This window comes from Castor canadensis, chromosome 18, assembly GCF_047511655.1.
Source record: "Castor canadensis chromosome 18, mCasCan1.hap1v2, whole genome shotgun sequence".
NCBI lineage: Eukaryota > Metazoa > Chordata > Mammalia > Rodentia > Castoridae > Castor > Castor canadensis.
In genome coordinates this window covers 10,410,435-10,430,887 of record NC_133403.1, presented here as the reverse complement: position 1 = coordinate 10,430,887, position 20,453 = coordinate 10,410,435, and the positions used below count along the sequence as shown (strand labels likewise).

The window sequence follows — 20,453 nt, the reverse complement described above, 5'->3', positions numbered from 1 at the left end:
AAAAGTTTTGCAATGATGCTACTCTGAAGACTCAGTGGTGGGGAGGGGGGCTCCCAATCACATGGAGCCCCAACCTCACCCGCTGGCTACAATAGCCTGGAATAATCTCTATCTGATAACTGCTGTTTACAGATTGATGATGAGGAAAAGGTAATTAAAGAGATTACCGACAAGATAAAAAAGCTTGCCAATGTCCCTGTGCAGACATGAAAGGGATAAAGTCCCAATGACCTACTGGGGGCTGGTTCTCAACCGCAGGTGGGTTCAAGACATTATAGGGACAATGTTTTTTGTCTTAAGAGCATGCCTGATATCATCCTGCCTACTCCCCCCTGTACTGTGGTCTTTATCAAGATGATGCTCTTTGGCCCAGAAGTGGGTCCGAGCAGCAAAGGGGGTAATGTGGCAGGAAGGCAGGGAGGAGGAAGGGAGACACTGAGTGCTACAGTGAAACAAAGGAAAACTGGAGTTGGGGAGTGTTACCTGGAGACCAGAAGAGGGTCACCTCGCCGCAGAGGTTAAAACAGCCAATGAAATAACACGTGATTATGTATGGGACAAGCTGTATACTCCCCCCACCCCATTTCTGTAACCTGCTCTAAATGGTATATAAGAAAAGTACCCTTTGTTCACAATGCTCAGCCTTTGGACATGAGTCTGCTGAGTCGGTGCTGGCTTGTTTAATAATAAACTTGCTTCCTGAAAGCTTTGGTGCCCTCTCAGTCTCTGTCTGAGCCCTCTGGCAACAGTATGACAATGGAGGAATATGAGTATCAGTTCTGTTTTCTTTTTCACTGAGACCTCCAGTTACCCAGTGACAGTGCTCAGAACCCCTCGGTCAAATCTAGTCATCCCAGGACTCAAGGGATCGAAGTCAAATGATTCAAATTAAAAACTGGTGGAATGGGAAGCTCCTCTTGCCTTATTTGATGAGCCAACAAAAGGAGCCAGACACTCAGCCTTACTTGGTGTCCTTGGGTTCAGCTGTTAGGATGTGTAAGATAGAGGTTGAGAGCCTCCCCAGGGCCTGGGTGTGGGCGAGGAATACCCTAGGCTGGGGGCAGATGCAAAACATAAAGAGGGAGAAGGGAAGGGGGAGCAATGGAGATGTAGCACAGAAGGAGGCAGCTTCATGTTCTGCTCCCTCCACCTCCCTGCTTACCCTGGGGACCTTGAGCAGGTTAGGGAGGTATCTCCTTGAGTATCAAATGAGCTCTCTCAATGGTCTGCTCCAAGCACCAAATGAAGCACCCAATGAGAAAACACATGTGCTGCTTGGATGGTCTTTGAATCTCAAAGGTTTCTGTGTTGGAGGTGCGGTCCTCAGATGGGACCTTTAAGAGGTGGGTCTAGTGGGAGGTCCTCAGGTTGTGGGGAACTGTCCTGGGAAGGGATGAAGGCAGCTCTTAAGGGACTCCTGAGCTCTAGTAAGAGCAAACCACTAAATTCTCTGGCTTCTTGTTTGGAGTTGTAATCTCTTCTTCCCACATTACTCCCATCATGATCTGAAGTAGCCAAAGAACCCTTACCAGAAACCAAACCCATGGGCCTGCTCCATCTTGAACTTGCAGCCTCCCAAACTGACCTAAATAAATCTTTTTGTCACAAGTAACCTGTCTCACATTATTCCGTTATAGTAATGAGAAATGCCCTAAGATGACACACATTAAAAATTCTAACTTGGTAGATATGAAAACACTTTGGTTTTCAAAGACCAGCACCAGGATGCCCACAGAACAGCAAAATATGGAAAGTGTCTTGGCATTCAACAAGGGAGGAGTGGTCCATCAATGGCAGAGAGGGTGAATGAGGGTGGTGGGGCAGGGACAGGACCAATCAGAGGAACATTTCTGCTTTTAGACCTGCTCTCAAGGTATAAGGGATCCCTGAGTCCAAGTTCCCTAACAAGCTTTCACAGGGAAAACCAGGCAACAGTGTGCATCTCTTGAGAACACGGCCAGCCAGGGGAAGGGGACTTGCCATTCTGAATGAAAATACGAGTCCTCACTATGAAGTCATGAACTACTTAGGGAAGAGTCGTCTTTCTCCATGTTCCTGGTGCTCAGTGTTTCACTACAAGATGTTTTTTACTTCCTACCCTTGGGGAGGAAGGGACGGGGTGGGGGGTGATTTTTGGGTGAGCCCTGTGCTTTCACAGGCATCAGGAATGCTAATCCCTCTCCCCGTAGTGGCCTCAAAATAAGATGAAAAGTCCCAGTAGTGGGAGCATTATCTCCCACCAGCTCACCACCAGGATAGGGTGGGGTGGGTGGACCTGGCTAAGCAGGACTGATAAGATGTGCTGATGGAAACTTCGAACAGGGATTTTCTTCCCGAAGAATTATTAGGCAGAGCCACAAGCAAGTGTTGTAAGCTCCTGTCTGGAAAGAAGTGCCAAACACTGGTGGCACTGGATAAAATTCCAAAGAACTAAGGGCTCAGGTGGTTCTCCCTGGGGACCAGGGAGTCCTGCATTGATCCTGTATGGACACATTGTCTAGGTCCACGTGGGGACTTCTATGCCAAGTCTGGGGAGACCTGTATGCACCCTGTTCAAGGATACAGCTAGAAACTGGGTCTAGATTCAGAGTAGAAGTCAGGTGAATAGACTCTGGGACACTCATAATTTTTCCCCACAACCACTAATTTCAGCCCAGAGCACCACCTAACTATTCCGCCTCTGGGCTTTCCTAAGGCCATGGAGGAGCTAAGGTCCCAGCTGGAAAAACAAGTTTAACAGAAACTCTTTCAGAGGTAGGATGGGACATCTTGATGAGACAGAGGGGCAGGAAAGGACCCCTGAAGCCCAAGCCATGCATGGTAGATGTTATAGAACCTCATGGCTGCCCCCTCTGCCTCCTTCCCCCACCACCTCAAGAGCTGGGCCACCTCAGAGTCCCAAGTGCCAAATGGGAAAGATCATGGAGCATCCAGAGAGAAACGAGAGGGGTGGGCTGCCTCACCTGGACCTGACCTTTTCCCATGAGTCTGTCTGTGCTCTCGCCATCCTCCTTGGGGATCTTTATTTTGTTGTAACACTTTTCGTAGCACAGTATCCGCAGGGTCTGGGAGCCTTCCAGTTCTATCTCAAACTCCTACGGTCCAGAAACAGAAGGAAAGTCACCATGAACAAACAGGTTCAAGCGTGTGGCAGGCAGCATTACAGGCTGAAGGGATCTATGAACCACGGCTCACGGACAAATGGTGCCCTTGTTGGCCCAGAAGGACCCGTGCTTGAGACTTTTCACTTGGTCCTGGGATCCTCAGGGGCATTCCCTGCAGGCATCACCAGCATTACACTGTTCCTCCACCTGGATACTTCTGGAAGCCAAATCCTCTCAAACCTAATCCACACTTGGCATACCAGCATCTCCAAGAGCGGCCCCCACTCCACCAACATCAGAATCTCAGGGTGCTTGTTAAATGTTAAAAATGCAGATATTCTGTGACTCTGGGCTCATTTTTTGAAGGCAATGAAACTATTCTTGATAATATTGCAGTGGCAGATGCATGCCATTAGGCATCTATTTGTCAAAATCTATAGAACACACAGTACTGTGAGTGAACCCTAATGTCAACTATGGACTTTGGGTGATGATATGTCAATGCAGGCTTATCAATTGTAACCTATGTCCTACTCTGATTTTGTTTTTTGTAATACTGGGGTTTGAACTCAAGGTCTACATCTTGAGACACTCCATCAGCCCTTTGGGTTTTTTCAAGATAGGGTCTCTTGAACTATTTTGGCTGGGCTGGTTTCTTCCAACTGCAATCTTTCTGATCTCTGCCTCCTGAGTAGCTATGATTACAGGCAGCCACCGGTACCTGGCTTCTGATTCAAGACTTTAATAGTGGGGAGAGTGGCAGGAAGTATATGGATTCGAATCTCTGTCCTTTCTCTTAGTTTTGCTTTGAACCTAGAATAAAACTGAAGCTGGGGGTGTAGCTCAGTGGTACAATGTGTGCTTAGTATGCATGAGGCTCTGGGTTCTATCTCTTGCTCCATAAAATAAAATAAAAATTTAACAAAAGTTTTAAAAGCTCCATTTCTAGAAAAGTGACTTGTGGAGGTTACATAGGGAAGGATTGGGAATGTTCCCCTGGGCTTTCAAGTTGTCTGTGGTGGGTGGGTGAGTGGAATTAACTTGCTCCCCATCACCCCTTTAATACCTTCAGTGAATTCTGTATTTCACACTCATGCTTATGCATGGAGGAGGGTGAGGAAAAAACAAAACAACAAAAGCAGCTATTCCTGGGAGGGTGTGCCAGGAATATGCAGATCTTCCTGGAGGATGATCAGTATGTGTACCAGGTAATCTGCTGCTACAGGAGGCTCTAGGTCTTCACCCCTCCCTGGAGTTTTGACTGCTGATTAGTACCTGAACCTTTTGTAATCTACCTAGAATCCTTTCCTCTCATTGCTTCTGCAGGGTCCCAGTCCCTTTGCTGTCTACAAAGCCTCCTACAATGGATCCCATATAGTTCTGACACCCCATCCCCCCACCCCACCATCACCATCACAGCTTCCATTCTGCCTTTATGCAGAGATGTCCAGAATTATAATGTGTAGGTAACTGTACTGGGTTCCTTGTGCCCTTGTCTTATTCAGGCAGCAAGTCTACTGGTCAGAGTAGTGGATGTATACAATGAAGACCTGGGTTCTAATCCTACCCACTCACTACACTAACTACAAGGCCAAGGAAGACTGAGCTGTCTGCTGGCTCATGATTTCCTTCTCTGCAGGGGAGGGGATAGGAGGCAGATCTACAGCCTGGCTGTTCCATCTGCACTGCCAAGTACAAGGTTCTTGAGGGCTTCAGCTGCTGCAGAGGATGAAAATGGCATCTCACAGGTCTGTTGACTTCATGGATACTGGCCTCTGTGCACTCATGTCTTCACTTCAAAGACTTGAGGCCAAAAGTGAGTCACACAAAAGCTTTCTAAGGTTGAAGAAAGCAGAACAACAGACCACACAAATTCAACACCCAGATATCAACAAACAGGACCCTTTTGAGTGAGTAGGCCAGGGCTACAGCCTCCTTTCTAGCCCCCACTGGCAGGGTTCCAAGCTTCCGGAAACCAAGAGGGTCACAGGAGCTCATTCCAGCTTCTGAGGAAAAACGCTATGGAAACCTACAAACTAAATACTAGGCAATAACAAAGGCAGGACAAAAAAAAAAATCCTTTTAAGTACTCTTTCCAAACACTTCTCTGGCAAAATATATTGTTTCTTTGTGTTGGTGGCGGGGGGAAGGGGTTGGGTGGACAAGATTCTCAGGAATATAGAGATAAAATCTCTTGAACTAAAAATCTCTTTAGACATGTCACTCCTCCCACCCCCGCCCCCTAGGACATTCCCGGAATGCTGGCGGCATGGCCTTGCACAGGGGTGGGGGAACCCTTAGGCAGCCCCTGGCAGTGTAGACTCTTGTGGAAAACATCCTGGCTGGGGCTGTGGAAGCGACAACTCACCTCATTCCAGTTTGGCTCAGTCGTGTCTCTATAGACACGTGTCTTCGCTTTATTCACAAAATACCCAAAGGAATCTACCTCCAGGGTGCAGTACAGATCTGTGAGAAGGTGACAGGGAGAAGGTGACTGTACTTTCCCATCTCACCTGAATTTTCTGTAAGAGCAGGTGTTGTTTTCAAAATTAGGAAAAAATGGTCTTCACTTTCTTTTTTTTTAAAAAAAAAAAACCCAAAAAGCCACAGTGGTCAACATGAAATGTCTCTGCCTTGCCTATGGAACTGGGAAATGGGCCCTCTCAGAACACTTACTTGGTCACTCAGCTATTCCCTGCTAAGCCCCTTCACTTCAGTGACTAACTTCAGTGTTCTTCCCACTGGGTGGGAAGGACAGAAAGATGAATGTGCTATTGTGGGACCTAGAGGGTGAGTGCAGCTGAATGCAGTTGAATGAGGTCAAAGCAGAGGTCACCTATCCTGAGAGAGGTGAGGGTGGGGACCAGATAGAGATGAAAGGACATTCCTGTGACCTGAGAGGACCCCAATATGAATTGTATCAGGCAAAGAGCTGGGGCACAGGGAGCTGTAGGCCAATATGAGGCATAGGAAACAGCTCAGTGCTGTGAAGGTTGGGTACATGGGGCTTTTTATCTCTGGTTATTCATGAGATAGGGTCTCATCTTCGGCCCAGGCTGGTCTGGACCTTGATTCTCCTTATTTAACACTCCCCCAGCATAGCTGGGATGGCGGGTATATACCACCATGCCCAGTTTTTTCTGTTGAAATGGGGTCTTGTAAACTTTTTGACTGGGCTGGTTTCAAACTGCAGTTTTCCTGATCTCAGCCTTCCAAGTAGCTAGGATTACAGGGGTGAGCTACAGGCACCCAACTGAACTGGTTCTTAGTACCCAGACAGCTGTCAGGCTGTTAGCCCCTGCAATTTCAAGACCTGCCTGCAGGGGGCAGCTCACAAGATCTGAGCCAGACAAACTCTATATCCAGAGGACCTCAATCAGCACTGTATCCCGAAGTGGTCAAAGGCCAAAGTCATCTGGTAGCTATCTGAACCACTTTGGAGGCTCCCCACACCCTGCTTTGATGTCCTTCTTGGTGAAAAATGCTGCTCAGCCCCAATTACCTTCCTCCCTAAACCACTTACTTGAACTCTGCTTAAACCCAGTGGCTGAGTGGACGATAACATTCAGGAAGCCGTAGAGCCCAGGAGATTCATCATCTACACAAGAGACCAAAGAGGTGAGGGGAAAGGTGACAGGCTGGTTCCACTTCAGGACCAACCTAGCACCGAGCAACGCAGTTATCACAGACAGAAAATGTGCCCACTGTGGTTTCTGGGTTTGGGACCTTTGTTTTTAGATGGGTTCACATTGTAGGCAAACCAGTGACCAAGACAAAGTGTACTAAGGTTTCAGTGACAGGAGAGGGGGGAATGGGGTGATATGGAATGTGGATGGAGTACACAGGTAGGTGTACATACGCATAGGTTCACGCATGTTACTGAGCCCATGTGTAACAATGAGTTCAAAGTCAGCATGGCCACAAATATCAGCCAGCAAGTGCCTGAGCAAGAGCAGAACTGGCAGGACAGGGCCATGGGCCAGATCCACTTCACTGAGGGTCTGAGGAGCAGCTGTTATAGGCCTTGTGGCTAGGGACAGAAGCTTTCGATGAAAAGCTCACCTCAACTGCCCAGTGGTGGCTGCCTAGGGAAAAACTGCTCCTAACCAATCTGCCACTCCTTGAAGTGGACAACACACACACATATTCCTTCTGAAGGAAAATCCACTACCATAAGGACAGCAGGAGGGAGCTCTGTGCCTACAAGGTCAGTCTCACCTTCTTTGTTGATGGTCAGTGGAATGTTGTGGACAGTTTGAAGTTTGACACATGAGTTGGTGAGCATCTGCAGTTCCACAGACGTCAGAGAGAAGCTTTTGAAACCTGAGAAGGCAGAGCCGGTGCAGAAACTGGTGAATCCATGCTGCTACTTTGTGCCTCTCTCACTTGACCCTCATCACACATTGGGGGGAGAATATATCAGGGCCAATGCTGGGACTTGGTGGCTTCCAGGTGAAGTGCAGTAGAGCAAGGCGAATCCCTGAAGAACCCAGACCTGGGCTCATAGGACAAGAAGAATCATTGCATACTGCTCACAAACATACACACATCCATGTGTGTCCACATGCCACCAAAACACAGAAGCCACAAGGGGTAGGTTTGAGAATAAAGATAACCTGAAAGTACCTTCCTGAGAGGTCTCTCCAGATAGACACTAGCATGGTTCTATGCCCTACTGATAATGTGGGTCCATGTCTCTCCACCAGAGAGGAAAAGGGGCTTATTTCTGGGTACAACACTGAGTGGGGAACAGATGTTGCTACACTGGATATGGCTTGGGTCCCTGTGCTAGGGCAGGACTCCCTGTACAAGCCCTGGCAGGAATCCCCACCCTCCTCCCCCAGGTCACAGAGACACTGAAGGAAAATGTGGCTTGGCTCAGCCTGGGCATAACTGATGAGCCTAAGGAGATGGGAAAGGAGGCTGGGTCAGAGGCAGGTAGATCCCCAACCCAGAGATCTACCTGCCTTTTGGTTCAGTGTGTAGAAGCTGAACCAAAACTCCTGCTTCAATAGGAGCTGGCCTATAGCCACGGAAGGCCCAGGCTACCTGGGACATAGTCATAGGACATAGCCTGTGGCCTGACTTTCCCTACAAGAGGGCCAAGTCGGGAGCTGGGGAGCTGCAGGCCAAGGACTTGGGATAAGGTCTGCCTTCCAGCCCTGAACACTGTACCAGGACCAGGCAGTAGAGCCAAAAGTTCCAGAGAAGGAAAGAAACGACTTTCCACTCTGATTGTGCCCAGAGAAGAAAGGGGCTATTCCAGACAAGAGTCTTGAGGGGGCTGGCCAGGTGGAAAGGACAGTAGGGCCAAAACGGTATGGCTGCCCAGGGGGGGTCCGGCCAAGCACCAGCACCTACCAGGGAGCAAAATGGGGGCAGGGCAGGCTAACAGAAGAGCCAAGGAAATTGGGGGAATTTGTGCAAGAGAGGGGAAGGTAAGGGGGGGTGGTGTTATGTGTGCAGATCTAGGAGTAGGTGACAAAGGTGGGGAATTCGAGGACTGGGGAGGAGAATCACTGGGGAGGTGCAGCAGGATAGGTGGGAGGGTGCAAGAGGGCTGGGGAGTTCCTCTCCAACCTATTTTCTAAATTAGGGCTCCATGTAACATTTCCCTAGATAAAGGACCCTCTAAAAAAGAAAAGGAATAAAAGGTTCAAAGGGCCAGAGTGTGGCTCAATTGGTAAAGCTCCTGCCTAGTAAGCAATGAAGCTGAGTTCAAACTCTAATGCCACCAAGATAAAGAGAAGAAAAAAGGTTTAAGACCACAGGAGATGTCTATCCACAGGAGATGGTCAGCAGGCCCTGATGGCCAAAGGTCAGGTCCTCTTGGTGTAGAGGCCACTTACATTTCTTCTGCTGCTCCCGGATATTCTCCCTCCACTCTGCTCGCTCATAGTCAGAGGAAATCAGGAATGTGTAACTCTAGGTCAGATGAAAAGAACATGCTCCAGTTATCCCCACCCTGGCTGAGTCCTTACCTGGCAAGCCCAGGGGATAGAGCCCAAGACTTTCACCTTCCCACCATCAGGTGACTAAGCTGAGCCCAGGTGTGCCACAGTGACCAGGTATGCTCATGGCCAGGTATGCTCACCACAGGCTTGCCTCTGGTATATGCCCCACTGGGTATGACTGGGTTGAGGAGTAACACTAGCAGAGGGGGTGCAGCTGAGGGACACAGAGGACTTATCAGGTGAGGTCCTCAGAGGACCCAAACTCCTGTGTTCTACCCACAAGCCCATGCTGTAGCCAGAGACAGGCTACTGTGGTGCCTACAGGCTGCCTCTCTAGCCCAGGTGACAAAGAACAAACTACTCTATGCATTGACAGGTATACATGATGCTGTGGAGAAAGAAGCCCACGCTGTAGACAGCACCAGAAGCCAGACCAGAAGTCATGAGGGCTGGCCCTGGAGGTCCCCAGATAGTATTTCTGCACCCAGGGTAGGGTCTTCTTACTCTTTTCCCTCTCTGGAGACCCTACACCTTCCAGCTGTAGGAGGTGAGCCAGCTGCCACTCAACCTGGGGCCACAGCCAAAGCACCAGTCAGAAAAACACTATGTGCCTGCATGTGCCATGATGGAAAGATCTCTCTCGGCACAGGGATACTCGAGAGAAAAAGGACTGCAGTTGCAAAGGCCACACATAAGCTGGGGACAACAGGTGGGTGGAGGGGTCTGGGCTGCAGCTGGTTGGTCAAGCACTCATTCCAGGCTGGAAGCATTTTCAGGGTGGGCCTCAGGGAGCCAGCAGGCACTCACCTTGCCATTGCGGCTGTGAACCCTGAAGGCCATGCTGGGAGACATGAGCAGCAGCAATGACTCCTGTTCAGACAGCTTCTTCTTCAGCCTCTCCATGGCTTTGCTGCCCTTGTTCGCCCTCTGCAGGGAGAGAAGAGTCATGCAGGTGGCCATCTTCTTGGGCCACCTTGGTCAGACCTTGGTCAGCTGTTGTTGATAGCTTTTTAAGGACTTAAAACAGCTTTTCCTTGGGTCAGGTACTCAATAAATCTTTTTCATTTGTTTGTTTTGTGGTACTGGATTTGTACTTAAGGCCTTTCCAGGTAGGCACTCTACCATTTGAGCTATGCCTCCAGCCCTTTTTTGTTTTAATTATGTTTTGGATAGGATCTCAATTTTGCTAGAGGCTGGCCTTGGACTATAATCCTCCTACTAAGATCTCCTGTGTAGTTGGGATTATAGGAAAGAGCCACCATGCTTAGCTTACTGAGATGAGATCTTACTAACTTTTGCCTGGACTGGCCTCAAACTGAGATCCTCCTAATATGCGCTTCCCAAGTAACTAGGATTACAGGTGTGAGCCACCATGCCTGGCCCAGTAAACCATTATTAAAGAAATTAGTCCTTCCTCTCATAAGGGCAGAGGGGAAAGACCTTTACAGATATCCTTGCCTTCAATTTCTCCAAACCTGGGCAATGTCCAGGGGCCTGCTATGACCTAGGGTACCCCTCCCCCCCCCAGAGTATACTCAGCATCAGGCCCTTGGGAGTGTTCTGGGTGATCTCAACGAGCCCAAATCCACATCACCAGGTCCTGGCTGGAAAAATCCTCCCTGTCCTGAGTCATGTGGACCCTTCCTAAAGCCACTATCCCATGGGAGGGAACCCATGTTGCCCCATAAAAGTGAGGACCCTGGCCCCAGATAAAGGGCACAATGTACAAAATGCCGCAGCCAACAGTCAGTAGGGCTGGCCAGTACCTGAGGACGCACTCCCTCTGCCTGGGGACACTCTACCCGAGGCCAGTTCTACCTGGACAAATAAACACCCTAATGTTCACCCAAGTCTTGGGGTCCCCCTGTCTGGAGTTGCCAGGCTCCCCACATGCTTTTAAATGTACTAGGTTTGCAGCACAACAGGCTGGGCAGGGGTGTGAGGGGAGGAGGAGTCCCCGGCCCGCCCTGCAGGGTCCACCTCAGCTAAGTGTCCCTGGACTGAAGCCCAGCATTTTAGGGATGTGCCTCACCTGTGGCCAATGCAGGGCACCTCCTCTGGCCTGGGCTAACCTTAGACTTTGAAGGGCTCATCTTCATTATCTCCACAGCCTTCTAAACCTCTCTGGGAATAACCAGGGGCCTGCTATCCAGAGCAGCTAGAGGGACCACACTTGCACCCAGGACTCACCCAGGACTCCACATAAAGGCAGTTGTGAGGGGACCCCCGGCCCCATGGTCTAGACTGCCCCAAGCCCTCCATGGTTTGAGTGTGACTTTCCCTCAGGGATTCAGCACTTCTAGGTGTCATGCATGCCTCTGCACAGGCTGCTGCCTGGCATCAGAACAGCTCACCTAAATGCTCAAGTTTGGCTGGGTTAAAGGAACCTTGGCAGGAGCAGCTGGGTGCCTGCACCTTCTCTCGTTAGATGTCACTCTTCTGCCTAGCAGAATGGGCTCCCTGCCTCTTCCCTGAAAATGACCACTGGGTATCTAACTAGTCGTACCGGGTCAGGTGGTGCATACTTGTAGCCCCAGCTACTCAGGAGGCTGAAGCAGGAGGATAACCTGAACCCAAGAGTTCGAGGCCAGCTTAGGCAACCTATCAAGATACTGTCTGAGGGTGCCCACTCTCCCCACTCCTATTCAACATAGTTCTGGAATTCCTAGCCAGAGAAATTAAGCAAGAAGGAATAAAAGGAATACAAATAGGGAAAGCAACTGTCAAAATATCCCTATTTGCAGACAACATGATCCTATATCTTAAAGACCCAAAAAACTCCACCTAAAAACTCCTAGACACCATAAACAGCTTCAGCAATGTAGCAGGATATAAAATCAACTTACAGAAATCAGTAGCCTTTCTATACACCAACAATGAACAAATTGAGAAAGAATATAGGAAAACAATTCCATTTACAATAGCCTCAAAAAAATCAAATACATAGGAGTAAACTTAACAAAGGATATAAATGACCTCTACAAAGAGAACTACAAACCCCTGAAGAAAGAGATCAAGGAAGACTACAGAAGGTGGAGAGATCTCCCGTGCTCATGGGTTGGTAGAATCAACATAGTAAAAATGGCTATCCTACCAAAAGCAATGTTTAATGCAATTCCCATCAAAATTCCAATGACAGTCATCACAGAGATTGAAAAATGTACTCTAAAGTTCATTTGGAAACACAAGAGACCACAAATAGCCAAGGCAATACTCAGCAAAAAGAGCAATGCTGGAGGTATCACAATACCTGACTTCAAACTATATTACAAAGCAATAGCAATAAAAACAGCATGGTACTGGTACAAAAAAAGACATGAAGACCAGTGGAACAGAATAGAGGACCCGGATATGAATCCACACAGCTATGTCCACCTTATTTTCAATAAAGGCGCCAAAGACATACAATGGAGAAAAGACAGCCTCTTCAACAAATGTTGAAGGGAAAAGTGGCTACCTGCCTGCAGAAAACTGAGACTAGATCCACGCCTACCACCCTGTACTAGTATCAACTCAAAATGGATTAAGGACCTTAATATCAGACCTGAAACTCTGAAGTTAGTACAGGAAAGAGCAGGGAATACTCTGGAAGCAATAGGTACAGGCAAAGAAATCCTCAGTAGAACTCCAGCAGCCTAGCAACTAAGAGAAAGGATGGAGAAATGGGACTTCACAAAATTAAAAAGCTTCTGTACAACCAAAGAAATGGTGTCTAAACTGAAGAGACCATTGACAGAGTGGGAGAAAATATTTGTTAGCTATACATCAGACAAGGGACTGATAACCAGAATATACAGGGAGCTCAAAAAACAACTCCCCCAAAATCAATGAACCAATAAAGAACTTTTCAAAGGAAGAAATCCAAATGGCAAAAAAAAAAAAAAAAAAAACCATGAAAAAATGCTCACCATCCCTGGCCATAAAGGAAATGCAAATCAAACCATACTAAGATTCATTCTCACTCCTGTTAGAATAGCTATCATCAAAAACACCTCCAACAACAATGTTGGTGAGGAAGCAGGAAAAAAGGAACCCTCATACACTGCTGGTGGGAATGTAAACTAGTACAACCACTCTGGAAAACAATATGGAGGCTTCTTAAAAAACTAAACACAGGGAGAATTCCAAGATGGCGGCTAGAGGTAGGAAGCAGAAAGCGAGCCTCCTATAGTGAAATCTTGGAGAGACGCTGGAGACACACTTTGCAGGCATAATCACCGAGAAAAGGCATAACTTTGACTCCTCCACACCTCCAGCCGGTGCAGAGAACCTCCACTCCACGTTAAACGGAGAACTGAGGAGGCCCCCGGGGCCGCCAGTGGCCGGCGCCCATACGGCTTGGGAAGACGCGGACCAGGTGAGCTTCGCGGTACCGCGGTTCCCCCACAGACAAGCCTGGGCCAGAGCAGCATAGCCCCCTGGACAGACTGACCTCCACCCGGGAAAAAAAGAGAAACTGAGTACTAAGCAATAAGAACAGTCAAGACACGCTGGAAAGAGGGTGGGGCGCCCTGAGCGCTGAAGATTGGGGGAAGGGAAGCCTTCCGGGGACTGTAAATAAACGAGCCGGGCGGCCGGAGAGGCTCTGGCGGAGCGGGGCGCGCCAGCAACCAGGAGCTGGGACGCTTGTGAGAGGAGGGAAGACCCACTTCCCACGTGAACTGTAAATAAACACGCAGGCCTGACAACGCGGGGCAGTGTCGCCTTTCCCAGTGCTTGGAAAGGGGAAAGCCTGTAGCAGAGGCCCCCCTCCCCCGCACAGGAGAACTCTGAGCAAACAAAGCCTGTGGGACCAGGTGAGTGCTAGCTCACCCCAGAGATCTGCATAAATAACGCCGCCAGCTACAGGCTGACAGCAGCAGGCAGGCAAGCCACAGTTGCAGATACCACTCTCAGAACTGCCTCCAGACGCTTTTTTTTCTTTTTCTCCCTACCTTTGATGAGAGAACAACCGAATTACACCTGCAAGCCGAAAAACTTACTGAAACTGTATTGCATTTGAACTGGGGACACTTGGTGGGGCTTTTTTTTTTCTTCTGTGTGTGTGTGAGTGTAGTTTTGTTCTACTTTATGCATCCCCTTTGATGAGACAACTACAGAACAACATCTAAGGCACCAACTCCAGGACTGGAGATTGAGACGGACATCCAAATTATTAAGACTGAAATTGCATTGCATATAAACTTGGAAGTTTTTTGGTTTTTTTTGTTTTTTTTAATTTTCTATTTTCCATTTTATTTTAATTAATTTTATAAATAGATATTACTTTCATATACTTATTTTTTTTTTATCTTTGATTTTCAATCCTCTCTCTGTCACTCTATTGTCTGTTCAGCTTACTGTCGATTAGTACACTAACACTCCCTGTTTATACCTTTGAAACTCTCTTGTCTGATACTTTGTTCTGCTTTCTCCCTCTTGTCTGTATATTTGTTTTCCCCTTTTCTTTAACTTCTTGCTTTCCATCTCAGCTCACTCTTCCATTCTCAATATTACCATTGTTATTATTACAAGCTAGAAAATACTTAATTACACACAGTACAGGGACAGTAACAACACCAAGGACAATGACAGGAAGACAGAAAAAACAAGGAAACCAGTTTCCCCACAGCAAAAAATTAGTACAGGAACCAGAGGGGAATGAAGAGAACAGAAACTCAGAGCCAGACTCCAACAAAATGAAGATAAACTATGCCAAAGGACCCAATGAAGCCTACAAGAATAATTTAAAAGAAGACATACTACAAGTACTCAATGAGAATTTTATAGAGATGATACTGGATAGGGTCAACCAAAATGTACAGGAGACACTCAAGAAATTCCAAGACAATAAAAATAGAGAATTTGAAAAAGCAAAAGAAGAAATAAAGGAAACCATAGAAGCACTGTATAAACACCAAAGTGAAAGAGAGAACACAATGAATAAATGGATAAATGAACTCAGGACAAAAATAGACAACAATAAAGAAGAAAACAGCCAGGATATGGAAAACCTCAGAAAAAAGAACGAAACAGAACTGCAAAACAAAACGGAAGGCCAATCCAGCAGAATAGAACAAACAGAAGACAGAATCTCAGAACTTGAAGATGAAATGGTAATTAAAGGAAAAACTGAAGAACTACTAATTAAACAACTCAAGACCTGTGAAAAGAAAATGCAAGAACTCACCGACTCCATCAAAAGACCAAACTTGAGAATCATGGGCATCGAAGAAGGAGAAGAGGTGCAAGCGAAGGGAATGCGTAATATATTCAACAAAATAATAACGGAAAATTTCCCAAATCTAGAGAAAGATATTCCCATACAAATGCAAGAGGCCTCCAGGACACCAAACAGACCAGATCAAAATAGAACTACTCCACGACATATCATCATTAAAACAACAAGTTCAGAAACTAAGGAAAGAATATTGAAGGCTGCAAGAGAGAAAAAACAAGTAACATACAAAGGTAAACCCATCAAAATCACAGCAGACTTCTCAACAGAAACATTAAAAGCAAGAAGAGCGTGGGGTGAGATCTTCCGGGCACTGAATGAAAATAACTTCAACCCCAGGATACTCTACCCAGCAAAGCTATCATTCAAAATAGATGGAGCAATAAAAGTCTTCCATGATAAGCAGAAACTAAAACAATATGTGACCACAAAGCCACCATTACAAAAGATTCTGCAAGGGATCCTGCACACAGAAAGTGACACCCAACTTAACCATGAAAAGGCAGGCAGCACCAAACCACAGGATAAGAAAAAGCAAGACAGTAGAGAGTAACATCAAGTTAGGTACACACAATCAAACCTTCAAACAACTAAGATAACTAAATGGCAGGAATCACCACATACCTATCAGTACTAACACTTAATGTTAATGGACTTAATTCACCCATCAAAAGACACCGTTTGACAAAATGGATTAAAAAAGAAGATCCAACAATTTGTTGCTTACAGGAGACTCATCTCACCGACAGAAATAAGCATATGCTTAGGATGAAAGGCTGGAAGAAGATTTACCAAGCCAATGGCCCCCGAAAACAAGCAGGAGTAGCAATACTTATCTCTGACAAAGTAGACTTCAAACCTACATTGATCAAACGAGATAAAGAAGGACATTCCATACTAATAAAAGGGGAAATAGACCAAAAGGAAATAATAATCATCAATCTGTACGCACCCAATGTCAATGCACCCAATTTCATCAAACATACCCTGAAAGACCTAAAAGCATATATAAACGCCAACACAGTGGTTGTGGGAGACTTTAACACTCCATTATCATCAATAGATAGGTCATCCAAACAAAAACTCAATAAAGAAATCCAAGATCTAAAATATGCAATAGATCAAGTAGACCTAGTAGATGGCTACAGAACATTTCATCCAACCTCTACACAATATACATTCTTCTCAGCAGCCCATGGAACCTTCTCCAAAATAGATCATATCCTAGGGCACAAAGCAAGCCTCAGCAAATATAAGAAAATAGAAATAATACCATGCATACTATCTGACCACAATGCAGTAAAAGTAGAACTCAACAACAAAAGTAAAGACAAAAAACATGCAAACAGCTGGAAACTAAATAACTCATTACTTAATGAAGAATGGATCATCGATGCAATAAAAGAGGAAATTAAAAAGTTCCTAGAAGTCAATGAAAATGAAAACACAACCTACCGGAACCTATGGGACACAGCTAAGGCAGTCTTGAGAGGAAAGTTTATAGCCATGAGTGCATATATTAAAAAGATTGAAAGATCCCAAATCAATGACCTAATGATACATCTCAAACTCCTAGAAAAACAAGAACAAGCAAATCCCAAAACAAATAGAAGGAGAGAAATAATAAAAATAAGAGCTGAAATCAACGAAATAGAAACCAAAAAAACCATACAAAGAATTAATGAAACAAAAAGTTGGTTCTTTGAAAAAATAAACAAGATCGATAGACCCCTGGCAAACCTGAGTAAAATGAGGAGAGAAAAAACCCAAATTAGTAGAATCAGGAATGCAAAAGGGGAGATAACAACAAACACCATGGAAGTCCAGGAAATCATCAGAGACTACTTTGAGAACCTATATTCAAATAAATTTGAAAATCTAAAAGAAATGGACAGATTTCTAGATACATATGATCATCCAAAACTGAACCAAGAGGAAATTAATCACCTGAATAGACCTATAACACAAAATGAAATTGAAGCAGCAATCAAGAGTCTCCCCAAAAAGAAAAGTCCAGGACCTGATGGATTCTCTGCTGAATTCTATCAGACCTTTAAAGAAGAACTGATACCAACCCTCCTTAAACTGTTCCATGAAATAGAAAGGGAAGGAAAACTGCCAAACACATTTTATGAAGCCACTATTACACTTACCCCAAAACCAGGCAAAGACACCTCCAAAAAGGAGAACTATAGGCCAATCTCCTTAATGAACATTGATGCAAAAATCCTCAACAAAATAATGGCAAATCGAATTCAGCAACACATCAAAAAGATTATTCACCACGACCAGGTAGGCTTCATCCCAGGGATGCAGGGGTGGTTCAACATACGAAAATCAATAAACGTAATAAACCACATTAACAGAAGCAAAGACAAAAACCACTTGATCATCTCAATAGATGCAGAAAAAGCCTTTGATAAGATCCAACATCATTTCATGATAAAAGCTCTAAGAAAACTAGGAATAGAAGGAAAGTTCCTCAACATTATAAAAGCTATATATGACAAACCTACAGCCAGCATTATACTTAACGGAGAAAAATTAAAACCATTCCCTCTAAAATCAGGAACCAGACAAGGATGCCCACTATCTCCACTCCTATTCAACATAGTACTGGAATTCCTAGCCAGAGCAATTAGGCAAGAAGAAGGAATAAAAGGAATACAAATAGGTAAAGAAACTGTCAAAATATCCCTATTTGCAGACGACATGATCCTATACCTTAAAGACCCAAAAAACTCTACTCAGAAGCTCCTAGACATCATCAATAGCTATAGCAAGGTAGCAGGATATAAAATCAACATAGAAAAATCATTAGCATTTCTATACACTAACAATGAGCAAACAGAAAAAGAATATATGAAAACAATTCCATTTACAATAGCCTCAAAAAAAATCAAATACCTAGGTGTAAACCTAACAAAAGATGTGAAAGACCTCTACAAGGAAAACTATACACTTCTGAAGAAAGAGGTTGAGGAAGACTATAGAAAGTGGAGAGATCTCCCATGCTCATGGATTGGTAGAATCAACATAGTAAAAATGTCGATACTCCCAAAAGTAATCTACATGTTTAATGCAATTCCCATCAAAATTCCAATGACATTCATCAAAGAGATTGAAAAATCTACTGTTAAATTTATATGGAAACACAAGAGGCCACGAATAGCCAAGGCAATACTCAGTCAAAAGAACAATGCAGGAGGTATCACAATACCTGACTTCAAACTATATTACAAAGCAATAATAATAAAAACAGCATGGTACTGGCACAAAAACAGACATGAAGACCAGTGGAACAGAATAGAGGATCCAGATATGAAGCCACACAACTATAAGCAACTTATCTTTGACAAAGGAGCTAAAAATATACGATGGAGAAATAGCAGCCTCTTCAACAAAAACTGCTGGGAAAACTGGTTAGCAGTCTGCAAAAAACTGAAACTAGATCCATGTATATCACCCTATACCAAGATTAACTCAAAATGGATCAAGGATCTTAATATCAGACCCCAAACTCTTAAGTTGATACAAGAAAGAGTAGGAAATACTCTGGAGTTAGTAGGTATAGGTAAGAACTTTCTCAATGAAACCCCAGCAGCACAGCAACTAAGAGATAGCATAGATAAATGGGACCTCATAAAACTAAAAAGCTTCTGTTCATCAAAAGAAATGGTCTCTAAACTGAAGAGAACACCCACAGAGTGGGAGAAAATATTTGCCAACTATACATCAGACAAAGGACTGATAACCAGAATATACAGGGAACTTAAAAAACTAAATTCTCCCAAAACTAATGAACCAATAAAGAAATGGGCATGTGAACTAAACAGAATGTTCTCAAAAGAAGAAATTCAAATGGCCAGAAAACACATGAAAAAATGCTCACCATCTCTAGCAATAAAGGAAATGCAAATTAAAACCACACTAAGATTCCACCTCACCCCTGTTAGAATAGCCATCATCAGCAACACCACCAACAACAGGTGTTGGCGAGGATGTGGGGAAAAAGGAACCCTCTTACACTGTTGGTGGGAATGTAGACTAGTACAACCACTCTGGAAAAAAATTTGGAGGCTACTTAAAAAGCTGGACATCGATCTACCATTTGATCCAGCAATACCACTCTTGGGGATATACCCAAAAGACTGTTACTCCAGAGGCACCTGCACATCCATGTTTATTGCGGCACTATTCACAATAGCCAAGTTATGGAAACAGCCAAGATGCCCCAGCACTGACGAATGGATTAAGAAAATGTGGTATCTATACACAATGGAATTTTATGCAGCCATGAAGAAGAACGAAATGTTATCATTCGCTGGTAAATGGATGGAATTGGAGAACATCATTCTGAGTGAGGTTAGCCTGGCTCAAAAGACCAAAAATCGTATGTTCTCCCTCATATGTGGACATTAGATCAAGGGCAAACACAACAAGGGGATTGGACTATGAGCACATGATAAAAGCGAGAGCACACAAGGGAGGGGTGAGGATAGGTAAGACACCTAAAAAACTAGCTAGCATTTGTTGCCCTTAATGCAGAGAAACTAAAGCAGATACCTTAAAGCAACTGAGGCCAATAGGAAAAGGGGACCAGGAACTAGAGAAAAGGTTAGATTAAAAAGAATTAACCTAGAAGGTAACACCCATGCACAGGAAATCAATGTGAGTCAATGCCCTGTATAGCTATCCTTATCTCAACCAGCAAAACCCCTTGTTCCTTCCTATTATTGCTTATACTCTCTCTACAACAAAATTAGAGATAAGGGCAAAATAGTTTCTGCTGGGTATTGAGGGGGGGAGCGGGAGGGGGTGGAGTGGGTGGTAAGGGAGGGGGTGGGGGCAGGGGGGAGAAATAAACCAAGCCTTGTATGCACATATGAATAATAAAAGAAAAATGAAAAAAAAAAAAAAAAAAAACTAAACACAGATCTGCCATATAATCCAGCTATTTCACTCCTAGGGCTATAACCCGAAGGAATATGACTCAGGTTAACCTATTACAAAGGCACCTGCACACTCATGTTTATTGCAGTGCTATTCACAATAGCCAAGTTATGGAAACAGCCAAGATGCCCCACTACTGACGAATGGATTAAGAAATTGTGGTATTTATACACAATGGAATTTTACTTAGCCACAAAGAATAATGAAATTTTGTCATTCTCAAGT

At 45.0% G+C, this 20,453-nt stretch overlaps 1 protein-coding gene across 2 annotated transcripts in view; it reads right to left on the bottom strand.

Moving 5' to 3' along the window:
- Bcr (BCR activator of RhoGEF and GTPase) overlaps positions 1 to 20,453 on the bottom strand; it is a 147,387-nt gene that overhangs the window by 22,877 nt on the left and 104,057 nt on the right. For both annotated transcript variants that reach the window (XM_074060677.1, XM_074060678.1), the window contains exons 11-16: positions 9,866 to 9,985; positions 8,954 to 9,029; positions 7,323 to 7,427; positions 6,628 to 6,702; positions 5,473 to 5,570; positions 2,964 to 3,095 (exon numbers count right to left, since the gene is read on the bottom strand). In XM_074060677.1, the coding sequence (XP_073916778.1) occupies positions 2,964 to 3,095; positions 5,473 to 5,570; positions 6,628 to 6,702; positions 7,323 to 7,427; positions 8,954 to 9,029; positions 9,866 to 9,985 (606 nt within the window). The remainder of the gene's footprint in view (positions 1 to 2,963; positions 3,096 to 5,472; positions 5,571 to 6,627; positions 6,703 to 7,322; positions 7,428 to 8,953; positions 9,030 to 9,865; positions 9,986 to 20,453) is intronic.